The 13,006-nt window shown below is 35.8% G+C and overlaps 1 protein-coding gene across 2 annotated transcripts in view; it reads right to left on the reverse strand.

Annotated features, from left to right (window-relative positions):
• The window catches only part of ATP9B (ATPase phospholipid transporting 9B (putative)), a 145,915-nt gene that overhangs the window by 14,190 nt on the left and 118,719 nt on the right, over positions 1 to 13,006 (reverse strand). For both annotated transcript variants that reach the window (XM_017738617.1, XM_008637125.2), the window contains exons 14-18: positions 11,604 to 11,852; positions 3,512 to 3,673; positions 2,816 to 2,908; positions 1,568 to 1,651; positions 842 to 1,012 (exon numbers count right to left, since the gene is read on the reverse strand). In XM_017738617.1, the coding sequence (XP_017594106.1) occupies positions 842 to 1,012; positions 1,568 to 1,651; positions 2,816 to 2,908; positions 3,512 to 3,673; positions 11,604 to 11,852 (759 nt within the window). The remainder of the gene's footprint in view (positions 1 to 841; positions 1,013 to 1,567; positions 1,652 to 2,815; positions 2,909 to 3,511; positions 3,674 to 11,603; positions 11,853 to 13,006) is intronic.

Genomic DNA, 13,006 nt, shown 5'->3' on the forward strand with positions numbered 1-13,006 from the left:
GCTCTCTCAGCCCCTTAACACCAAGGTTTGTTAGTAAGATGACTCAATCACCAGTGTCAGGAAATTATTGTCATTGCATTCCAGAATTCTCCTGGTTTGCTTTACCTTCCTGTGCTGCCCTTCCAGCAGATATTGGAGGGGCTGAAGTCCAGCAGAAGTAGCACATGCAAAATATCCCATCGTGTCTGACTCAGTTCAACCAATGCAAAGTCAATACAACTATTTGGAGCAGAGCTTGACAGTCTGCTTAAAGCAAAATGTATACAATCTTGCCCCCTCCCCTCAGACATTGTTCATATATTTACTTGAAACCCTCCCTCAAATAAATGCACTACTTGTATATGTGCAATTGTTAGGTGTCTAGCAAACCAACTCTTCTGCGTGGCTTTTCATGCCATCCTTTTAACATGAATTGAACAAACCCCAAGGGCAGCTCTGAATTCTAGTTAAAGTAATTCACCTTTTGATCTTTACTGAAACTTCTTACAAGTGCCAAACCTGAAAACACTGTTGTCACACAAATCTTGTGCCAAACTCATTTAGTGTCAGCAAGAACAGTTTGCTGTAGACAGCCAGGGGATATATGACTGAGACACACATACATCTATCCATTGGTAGTTTTCCTACACAAGTAAGTTTGAGATTGATGAAACCTGTGGTAGGCAAGGGAACTTCACACACAGTGTCTTGTTTGTTTCTGCTAGTTCGTGCCCAGAATGAGCTTAGGACTTGACACATTTCTTACTTTGAAAGAACCTGAATATAGACAAATATAAATTATGTTTTGATTGATAAAGTTAATAAATTATAGGCTGTTATGTCAGCAGTATGTGTTTAGTACCTTTATTCCAGCATTCCTTAGCATCTCTAGAGTTGGTCTAACATCTGCTTGCAGCTGATCTTCTACTCCAGTGAGACACAGTAATTCCATTTCTCGCTCCAAACTCTCTACAACAGCAGCAACCTTCAGGTTTCGATCATGTATGCTTAACTTTGCTTGGTTATATCGACTCTGTTTGCACAAACACAAAACCACTCAGAGTTTGCTACGACTCATAAAGTATACATTCAGTTTACCACTCAGTGATAGCATGGTTTCATTAGGCTAAATGCTTGTCTTTAAATATCTTTAATGAAGAACAAGACTAAAAGAGCAATTTTACTTTATACCCAATGTTATACAAGGCTCTTCTGACAATTCACCTCAAGAGAATGCCTTCAGAAGAACTATTAAGATTTAGGCATCACAGCTTCTAAGGAGGAAAGGCCTTATCTTTGAGAACAAGTAGATTTTTTAGGTCATGCTGAAGCTACAAAAATAACATTACACTAGCTTCTGGGAAAACACTGTCCAATCCCATAATAAAGCAAACACGATCCTACATATGACTGCAGAACCATCACTAATGAATGACAAAGCCTTTAACAGATTGTGGACAATACCTCAACTATCTATTTTCTAAATACGAATCATCTCTTTTTGCAGCCTTGAAAAATAAAAAAGAGGAATGTTCTCCTTGAAGTAATTAAATATGATAAAGCACAAGATCACTCTGTCCCTTCATACCTCAAAATCTTGATACTGTTCTTCAGTAAGCGATTTTTTGGCAACAACCAACGTGCGCAATCCTTCTCGTGCCATATTACCGCACTAAATGAACCAAAGCACAGAAAAGTTATGTAAATATTCAATCCTATGTTCATGCTTTATACTGTATGCTAACAGGGTGTATCTGTACCATAACTTTAGGTGTTTCTTTAGACTCTTAAAATACTCTGGAGAAGCCACAAACAGGATAAAAAGCAATTATACTTCAGGTCCCCCAAATGAAGTGGTTTGCTATCAGTAAGTCAATTAGACTTCCTCTCCTAGCTTAAAGAAAATTTCTTTTAGGTTGAAGCTTTAAAATAAATTAAAACTACTTTTGAGGCACGTAACAGAGGTACATTTCTTTTTCCACTGAACGTATCTCTTATCAGAAAAACATCTACACATTAAAAATAGCCATGGAATAGCATGCCTTAATGAAAAACAAGGCTCTCCAGTGCAAACACTTATTGATTTGACCTCATAAAGCTAAATAAATTAAACAAGTATTTTACAATTAATTGTGCATCATTATCACCAAAAGTAATTTTTATGACATTTTGCTAGGTCTTGAGGGAGTTTAATTTATTCATGTCCCCGAATAAATCAAACTGCCCTGCAGCAGATATTGATTCATATTGCCAATACCATTATGAACATACATGGTGTAATCATTGTATTAACATATTGGCTGTATGTAGGGTCAAAAAAAAGATGATTGCTGGTACCTACTAGAACACATAGTGAAAAATATTAATCAGGTTTGAAATTCAGTCACAATTTTATTTGAAGTTTAATAAATGTGGTAAAAAAAAATCTCAGTTTGGACGCAACACTTATCAAACTCTGTAATTCATAATCATACCTCACTGCAGATTTTGATCAAACAAGGGCATGTCAGGATAAGCAGATTTATAGCAGAATACTTCTCAGAAGTAAATAGGTTTTATGTGAAAGGTCAGTCAATGAAAAACAGCTTTCCTTGTTTTAAGTAGGAACATGTCCTGCTACTACTACCAGCTTTGCTTTTCTTGTATGTTACTCAGGAATTGGAAATAATTTTAATCCCTTAAAACCCATTCAGGATATGTGTAACTGTAGTTCAAAATCCATTACTGCATTGCCTCAGATTTTCCTTTAAACTTACCCCAATAACATCTGATATATTTTAGATTTTAAATTTTTACAAAAATTTTAATTTTTGTAAATGTTGATTTTCTTTCTTACCTCTTCTTCTAACCAATCATTGTACTGTACAATAGTGGACATGGCAACATCTGCACCCTTCATGTAAAATGTAATTTCTCCCGAAGATTCATCCTAAAATTTTACAAAAGAAATGGGGGAGGGGGAAGGAGTATCTGTTTGTACAGTCAAAACAATTACCTACCAATAACCTTATTGTCTTCTGAAGCACTCAATAGGTTCCCATTTATAAAAGATGAAGTACCTTGTCAAGAAGTGGGTAAGTTTTATTACTTCATGTTACTGTTTCCAGTGTCATCTCTGATTCCATTGAGATATGTCTCCTATTTCCATGTAAGAGGACCAGTTCTAACTGAAGTCAACAAGCATAACAGATTCTCAACATTCCTGAACTAATTTTAAAATATCACTGTTATGTCCCCTCTAACTTATATTTTGTTTCTTGGGTGGCAAATACCAACCAACCCAAAACAGAAAGCTCTGTATCTTTGAAATATCTGGTAATTAAAAATTTACAAATAACTTAGTATAAATGCTTGTTATACATGTTTTAATGATGCAGCATTCATTGCATATTCAGTGAATCCACACACAGGCAAATGCAATCCAAATTAAGAATTTCTCAGGTATTGTCTGTTGCAGAAGGAGTGAATTAGTCTGATCTGCCAGCATTTTTTAAAAAATCAAACCAAACACCCGGAAAACCCCCAAAATTACCCTAACTATGATGCCCATGCGCTTGCTCTCGGAAGTGAAGGGGAAGATCTGCAGGATATAGTACGTCAGGATGTGTCCACCAGGGGTCTTCAGCTGCATTGAGGTCAGATCCCTGTTAACCAGAGTGAGACCCACACTCTCTGTCCACTGCACCAGAGCTACCTAAAGAGAGGGAAAAAAAAAAAGGAAAAAAGAGACATACTTGAGTGTGAAAGGTCTATTACACTTACATAAATTAGGCTAAAGCCAAACAACTGTTGCTAGGGTGAAAGTCTAAACTTTTCCAAGAATCTAGGGAAAAAAAAGTGAACAGCAGCAGACTGAGTATAAAATCTTAATACATCAAATCACTTGTTTCCCTTGAGTAGCTTACAAAATTTCTTATGAAGAATATAAAAACTTTTTTGAACTTACTGCTGAAAATGAGGTATTTAGAATATATTGTTCAGAAATAACTGATATAATAAATACCCCATATACATTCAACAATACATCAAGGACATCCAGTAGAAATTTTGCAAAACGAGAACACAATTCCCGTATCAACACCATTATGTAAGTAAAAGACTTTGGGAGCATTTCTATATAAAACATTTTATTACCTCTACAGTTACATGCCAGTTGAAACAATGTAATAGGTAGTAAATAGGTAAGCAAAGGATCTTATTTTCAGTTTCCTTTGCTCACTTGCATCATTTTAATACTTTGTTTCAACAGTAATATGACTTCTGACATCAAATAAGAAACCAAGCTTACAATACTGCATCCCACAAACCCACATATGAAAGTCCCTTTTTCAAAATTTTGCTTCTTTGAAGTGCATGACATCTAGATTCAACATTTTTCTATGTTATGCTTTAAATATTTCTCACCACCACTGTGTGAATTATTCCTTCAAAAAATTAATTTAGGGAAAAAAAAATTTAGGAAAAGTGCTTTACTGATTTTACTGTTTTACATACAAGACATATTCCATATCTGATTTTTTTTCTGATTAAGGAAAACTTCTCCTCAATCTACTTTTACCTTTCCAAATGCTAATCATTACTGAAAACCAGATTTCTAAATCACTAGAAAGATAACTATAATGAAGTTCACATGATTTTTATGGATCCTGGATTTTTATGGATTAATAGGCTCTGCCATTAATCTCAGGCAAGATAAAAAAATAAAAATCAAGCACTCTGATAAAAGACATGCAAGTAGAAAATTCCCTAGGTAAGTTCAACAGGTCACTAAGAATTTCACATAAAGCAAATAAAACACCACAGCTTCTATGAAAATTTAAAATGGGAATAAAATCCTGTGTGAACATGTGAAAAACCCTAGTGGTGCCATGTGGGTAGGCATCACCAGGTGAAAATACAGTGAGATGAAGTTATGGAAGAGAATAGAACACACTTTGAAAAGCAACATTTTAAATTCTTGAAAATTACAGGAAGCCTTTTTACAAACTTTTCTTCTTCACCAGAAGTAGCACATAAGCTGTAAACGATCCAGTACTTCCAAGGTTAATTTTCAATTTTCACAGTGAAGGGTTACTATTACATTCTGACCTGTAAATTGCATCTTTCTACTAAAACCCTATCATCTTGTGTCCCTTTGCAGCTAGGACTAAAGTGTTCTATATTCGGTGACTCAAATCTGTTTATTATTTCATTTATGCTTGGCTTCACATACCATTTGAATTAGCATTTTGCAGTGCAGTCATTTTGTATTCTTATACCTGGCCTATACACAACTGCATATTTATTTTTTCTTTTAAATTGATCAGGGCAAATACCATACAAGAAACAGTCAATAAGGCTCAAGAGTCAAACAGATGCCTACAAGGACAATGAAAAAACTTGAGAGCAAGACAAGTTTGACTCTCATCACTCAGAATGAATCAGAGCATCATCCAAAACAACATAGCCAGTTCTTACCATTAAAATACCTGAAGCTTTTAGAATGTAGAAATTTTTTTCTAAACAAGTATTTCACAAATGGCATGAAAATCTACATTATAAATCTTAACAAATACATATATACTGAAAAGTTGGCTATGGAGAGTTCAGAAAAAGGATTCTTAGGCAAGTCTCTCTTCTTGAGATTTCCCCTCTACAAGTATATTCTCTTCAATACATTTCTGAAACTTTACATTAAAATGGTCTTGCAATCTAGTGTGCCTAAATCAAGAACCCCCAGAATACAAAGAAAACGCAGCAGCTGCGGCTTCTAGAGAGCTTGACATAATGGATGAAGTCAGATAAAGTGATGAAAGGTTGGACAAGCACAAAAAGGTTCAATGGTGCTGCTACCATTTTGTTTTAAAAGAAAATCCATTGCAATGGTAATATTTTGCTGATAACCATTAATTTGCTGACACACACAAACACAGATGAGATGTGTCAAGTTTCCTGAATCCAGGTTAGGGACTTATTTGAATATTTAATGGATCTTCTCTGGCTTATCACAAAGCTTCCCTCCTGTGGAAACTGGCTGCCTGGGAGACATAAGCACATTGGTGGGTAAAGGGTCTTCCCATTACTGAGACACAGGTATGCAGTGAACCAACTAACTGTGTAGTGTTCCTAGGGCAGGTAATGCACGTGGAGGCTAAGAGAGATCTATGGTTGCTAACTTGCTAATTGTCTTCCTCGTCAGTAGCAACCCAAAGGGTAAAGATGGCCATTCACCTCTCACGTGACAATGTCAAAGAAGCAACTTCCAAATCAGGAGAGAAAGTAGCAAATAATTGCATTGTGAAACAGAAATGCAACAGATCTGATGCGAGCTAGTGAGAAATACCTCATTTAGTGTCCTTACCCCAAATCTTTCAGATGTTTCTATTTACCACATGCCCACTCTTGAACTCTGGTTGCTTCTGTCAGCAGTGTTTCCCCACTAGAAGCCACCCAACCCTCTGAGCTTCTATAGTTCACAGCCCCAAATATCAAATACTTCAATTACCAGGGCACAGATTTCCATTCAAAGTCAAATTCAGAGATTTCATAAGGAAACTCTCCCAAATCAAGCAGTAACTGTGCACCCCACAACATCACCTAGAGCAGTACCAGCTCAGGAGGTGGAAGCAACTTCTCTAAGTAGGAGGGTGTTTCCTACTGAGTTGCCTGCGGAAGAGTGCATTTCCAGAGGGACATGAAGAGGCGAAACTTCAAAAGCACCATTGTTACAGACCATGGCCGCGTGTCCATGTTTTGGGGACATAATCATCCCATTTGTTTAGAAGTGTTCATTTATGGAACTAAATCAAATCAAACAGCTTATGCACTGGGTTAGGGTTGACCTGTACAATAATACATACTCTTGACTGCAGCTTCCATCATGGGACATACTCTTTTCATCATACTTGGATATCGTGGGGCTGTACACCTCATTGCTAAGGCCATAGCCTCTAGCAGCCTGGCTATCATGCCCAGCTCCTGCTTTCCTTTCCTTATGGGCCAGACTATCATTTCTGCTCCCTAGCAGAAATACTGAACTGCTCAATATTTACAGTACTTGTTGCTCAAAACAGTTTATGACCAAATAATTGTCACTTTCCATGTACAATATTCTCTTTTGAGCTAACATTAGTTTAAGAAAAAGATCCACTGCCTCATGGTTGCAGCTGGCAGTTCTTCACCTCATAGGGCAGTTGGGGAGTTCCACCACAGTTGTGCTCACAGCTTTCCTGGAGCCATGCTGTGAATCTGACCATTTTAACCAAAAAAGAACCTGTATAAATAAAGTCTTCAATGGTTTTGGCATATATGAGGGAGCAATTTGTAGGGTAAGAAAGAAGGACTAGAGACGGAAATTTTGTAAGCTAGTTTTGCTGCTTAGAAGAATTCTCATGTAATCCACCTAGACTTCTTTCAGAATATTTAAGAGCATCTTCACTTCAGACAATAGGATCTGCTTTCAAAATCAGACTGTTGTATAAGGTATACAGGCATTTTAAGTGTGGTATTTTTAAGTTAAGGCTATTGCTTTGCAAACAGAAAAGAAGCAGTGAGATTTCCTTTCCCCACTGCCTGAGTGTTCCCAACAGCTTCCAGCAGGATTGTTCAACAACTCATATGTGTCTCCAATCAGTGTTGGTTTGTTTATATTTATAAACAATGATTTTATAACTAACATTTGCAGTCCATCACTTTTCATAAAAAACCCTTCATAATTAAAATAAAATTATTAACTTAAAAATACAGCTTGATCATGTGAAAAAACTACCAATCAATATTCAAGACAAGCTATGGAGTAGTTATTCTTTGTGGGTCTCGAAGGTCATGCAAGTGATGGTTTTATGCTACTGAGTGATTTGCTTTTCACAATACATTGACAAAACAACACAATTAGTCTTGCTTCAATAAGCACACACAGTAAAATGAATTAAACAATACAACATGTCTCATACATTACAGCTTCACTTTTGTAAACACAAAAGCTGCTTCACTAAGGGCATATAATTTCCCTGTCTGTTTTTAAATGATTGGCTTTGTATCCTTGTAATTAATTTTAGCAACTCTGTTGTCTTTGGACAGAAACGTTGGAATTAAATAACTGACCACACTTTAAGGTAGTATTTAAATATTCAAGATCCTGGAATTAGAAATGCTTGAGACTATAACAGCACAGGACAAAGCATAACCAATAAATGGCGGGTTTATGAGAGTAAGCAGTCATTAAAAATCATGACTGATCAACCTTTTCTGACCAAGGGGAGCAAAGGTCTTCAAAGGCTCCTGTTCATAGCATGCCCTGAATTGCTTGTAAGGTAGCTGGCTTTCTACAAATGGGCTGAACCCACACCTATGATGGCCAAGTCAAAGCTGGTTTTTTTTGGTTTTTTATTTTTTTCCTATGGGTTCTCAGTGAATGTTCATTGTTTGCTATGCTACAGCTGTAGAGGACAAGTGACAGACAAATGAAACTTTCCACTCTTTCAGAGAAAATGAAATATTGATCACTTATCATAAGAAACAAAGAGCCTGGCATAAGTAGGGTTTGCATTATGAATACAAAAACAGTTACTTATCTCAGGTTACTCCAACAATAGATAAATACATCTTTTATGATGAATGTTCCTACTTCTAAATGTGCATACTTTGTTATGGTTACATTATATCTGTATATGGATGCACACACATACACACAGACATGAGGAATTTCAAAAGAGTTCCTCAAGTCAATTCATTAAGTGTGTAGTGTAGTGAGCATATTGCTAAGCTGTTTATTATACCTTCCTACATGGAAGAATAGTTTATACTTACATAGTGTTCTCTGCTCTTTACATCCTATGGTGCGATCACACAATATTATATAATGCAACAGACAACTGTGCAAATAACATCTTGTTACAAAAGACTGCAATCAAGCCAGATCCATAAACAAAATCTAAGAGAACAGAGTTGCAATGTTGAGAAAGTACAATGCATAAAACCAGTTAAGTCTATTAAATGATAATGTTGCTTATTAACCAAATATGTTGTGATAGGTCAGTGCTGAGGTTAAACAGAAAACATCAATTGAACCATTTTCCTAAATAAAGCTCCAGGGTGCAATATTCAAAGCACTTTATTCAATAAAAAATGCTTTTAAAATGGTACTTTGGTGATTGGGAAACATTGGCATCATCCGTCAACCTAACTGCAGGAAAGTTCAATAAGCTAAATAATGAACCATTTACATTATTTTCCTTAGGCTCCAGTGATTTGCAAACATTGCATCAATAGAAGTCTTTAAAAAATTATGATAAAGACCTGCTAGTCTTTCAACTCCTAGGCTTTTTTTCTGTCATGCTGCAATTTTTATGCTGTTTACGTGCTTTTTGTGGCTTCATCTTTTTAAAAGACTTCATTTTAACATCAATTTCTCATTATATTACAGCATATTTGTTCAATATGATAATTTTACTAGTGTTTCAAGCATTATCTTTGAGAAACAAAAAGGAAATTTAAGGCTGCTTTAGAATGTAAACACTTCATTTCACTGCCATATAGTTTTAATATATGAGTTGAAATGATAAAAAAAACATTATTAAAAGGATATCTGTGCATTCTCTCCCTTGCAGCATGAACAGTTTCTTTGTTGTTGATATCTTCTTCCACCTCGTTTTCCACCCTGAGTCCCAGATCTCTTATATTAGCACTTTATCAACTTCTCTTTCCTTCCTTTTGTCTTTCCAAGGTCAAATTCCCTACTGTCTTCCCAGGGCACCACTTGTATAATTCTCGAGTCTTACAGCTACTTCCTTTAGGAAATATGGGAGAATTGCTCTTCATGGTAGCATTTTCAGCTTTCAAACAACTGAACAAATATACAAAAGCCCACAGGGAGAGACGAGCGAGCGGGAGAAAAAACTCACATAGTCTCTCTCAACTGCACATATCCTCACCTGATTTAGTAATATCTTTGGCAATTAAAGCAGAATGTTTACTTAATTTATAGTTGTCATCATATCTTCATAGGCAGATCCTTGCTCATGCAGTCATTCATTACACTCAGTAGTACCTCACAGGCTCATTAAACTGAAATATTTTGTAAATATGAATGCATGTGCAGATGAAAATTTGTACACGTGTGCATTATACAAGTCAAATTATACAACTACATAACATAAACAATGCCCTTCCAGGATTCTCAACTCATAATGGGGATCAGCTCACACTATTCAACACCACATACAGTATTATGGATTATTGATTTTAGACTAAGATCAGCATCTCAAGTCCTGCACAGAGTTTTATTTTTAAAACCATTCTGACAGCCATTTTTCAGCCATCAAGAACCAGCCACTTCTTTATATTCTACAATCCTTTGACACTATGAATTGTTTATGGCATCTGAAATGCATGTAATGTCTGCCAGTTTGGTACTACATGAAGACAGATTTCATTTTATTTCTTGCATTCCTAAAAACAGTTGTTATAGACCTGTTACTTTTAGCATTTACAGCCTGCAGTTTGAACTGCTCAAGTTTTGTTAGCATTACATATGGTGACATATTAGACATGAAAACCAAATGTATACCACGAATAATACACTATGCTGTGGCAGGATGAAGTTTGTGAAAGAAATATTGTCTTGTATGGGATCAACTTGCACAGATAGAAAAATATTCAGGCTTTCAGGTACATACTCCCTTCTTCACATCTTACAGCAACCTTATTTTATTTATGACTAAGCTACTGGGGTTGCAACAACAGCAGTACCTTCAGAAAATGCTAGAAGTTCTTTAAAACAAAGATGCTCCTCAACCTGCTCACTTTCAGATGCAAACCAACCTCAAAACAGTGTATTTCTCTATTTCACTTTATCAACTACACACATTTTTATAAAGTGGACTCTTTGCAGTATCTTGAAACATGAGCTTTGCCTCTCTCTTCTAGTATCTTTTTAGACTGAATTTTAGGCAATCAATTTAGGGCCCAAAATAGGATTATTCAGAACAATAACTCAAAACCAATGAAAACAGTGGGATTTGTTTAAAATTTGGATTTCAATAGAAGTCAAAGGCATGTTTTTATTTAAATGGTGCTTTAAATTTGTTCTACACTTGATGCAATTTTGAAAGAACCTTGAAGATTATGAAGCTGCCTAGAGTTTGAAGCTTAAAAACTTTTCTACAGAAGCATTTGAGGTTTGATGGTTTTTTTTTGTTTGTTAGTTTCTGGGCGTTTTGTTAGATTGTTTGTTTTTTCCTGTTAAGAATCTATACATTCCAGTACCTGCTAGCATCTCTAGCTAATGTATCAGGTTGTGCATCCCTCAGAACAGTTTCACATTCCCTTTAATAGCATATTATAATTCACACATAGATTTATGTTTTGAGAATAACCCTAATAATAAACCTTTAATTGCAATCCTCAATACAGTATTGACCCCAAAGCACTGACTTCACAGATCTTTTAGTCAAATAACTGAAAATGCTTTTATGCAACAAAGAAACACTATATCTTTCCCAAGATATAGAAAAAATAAAAACAGATTACTCTTAATTTTACAGAACCCCCTGCCCAAAACCTTTTTCTTTCACAGCTCTTCTCTTTTTAACTTAGTTTACACTGTTCTTTAGGACATATAAATATTTTCAGCCTTGCATACCAACCTCATCAGGGCTGGAAGCCTGGTAAGTTCGATTTTCATCACTGAAGTCCTGATCCACCTCTGCATACTCTGTCTCTCCAGACACACCAGCCCGGGATTCATATACTGGGGTCACATTGTGGCAGAGTGCAATGGCCTTCACTGCTTCGTGTATCCGACTGCTGACGCTCTTTCGAACTTTGGGGGCAGATGATTGAGGCTTCCTGGATGGCGTTGAGCTCGTACTGTTTCCACTGTTCTGAGAGTGGACCTTTAAGACCCAACACAATGAAGAGTAAACCAAAGTTCAGAAATGGAAACAAAACATGAATACTTATATATCTATATCTGACTGTTCCCTTTACAAAGGTTGGTAAGTGATAAGCTAGTAACCATTTATTTATTTTTATATAATGTACTGTTAACTCATTCAGCTTGTGATTCTTAAAAAGCCTCATCTACTTTTTTAAATAAATGACACATAACTATGGGCTCATCCCCCTGCATTTGTAGTCAAATTTCAATAACAGAGCCTGAAGACAATTGAAAAATGTGAAATGAAAACAAGTATGCTGGAAAAGGGCTGAATAGACTGACTGGATTCTGCAGAAACCCCTGCTACCTCACTTCAGATTTTACATTTTTCAGTGACCCATCACAATAGTCCTTTCATGTCTTTTCATTCTATGAATTATTTTTTCTTTTTAAAAAAGAAGTATTTAAACCAGCCACCAACTGGATGAGTTCAGAAACATTGAGACAAAATTTCAAGGGTGCTGTTTTATTGTCCTTCTTCAGCTGTGCCATCAAACTGGAAAGAAACCCTTTTCTTTTAGATCTTCACCTAAATCTCTATATATTAAAAGATCACCACATTTGTGGTAATCAGAAGAGATCAGAAGAAGAGATCAGAAGAGAACAGAAGAACAAAAGCAGGATCATTTTAAAGTATAAACATTAGGAGTCATTAAAATAGAAATATTGCTGATTTAGTTTATAACTTACACAATTTCTGTATTATTTGTAAACTAAGGCAGTTTTATATTTTTGCTGCAGGCTGAAATGTTTTTGTCTTGTAATTTGCAATAATCTAATAAAATAATCATGCAAAATAACAGTTTGACACATATTTGAAGATCACATTACTGTTGCATGACCATTAAGCTAGCACTGTTTTAAGTTATCCTTCAGAAATGCTCAGGCACATGACAGAACTAATCTTCCTCTGAAAAGTGCTATGCGTTTATAATTAGGCAAAATAAGTTGGGGTTGGGGGGAGGTGGTTATTGGTTTTCGTTGGATTTTTTAAAGTCAGCACATTAAATATATCAGCAGTACCACCACAGGCTCTTCTGTTCATTCCAATGTAACCCAGAAAACCTTTTCCTAATCCACGCTTTTTTCCTCCCGACTGCAATCTGCTGA

This window comes from Corvus brachyrhynchos, unplaced genomic scaffold, assembly GCF_000691975.1.
Source record: "Corvus brachyrhynchos isolate BGI_N302 unplaced genomic scaffold, ASM69197v1 scaffold146, whole genome shotgun sequence".
Taxonomy (NCBI): Eukaryota; Metazoa; Chordata; class Aves; order Passeriformes; family Corvidae; genus Corvus; species Corvus brachyrhynchos.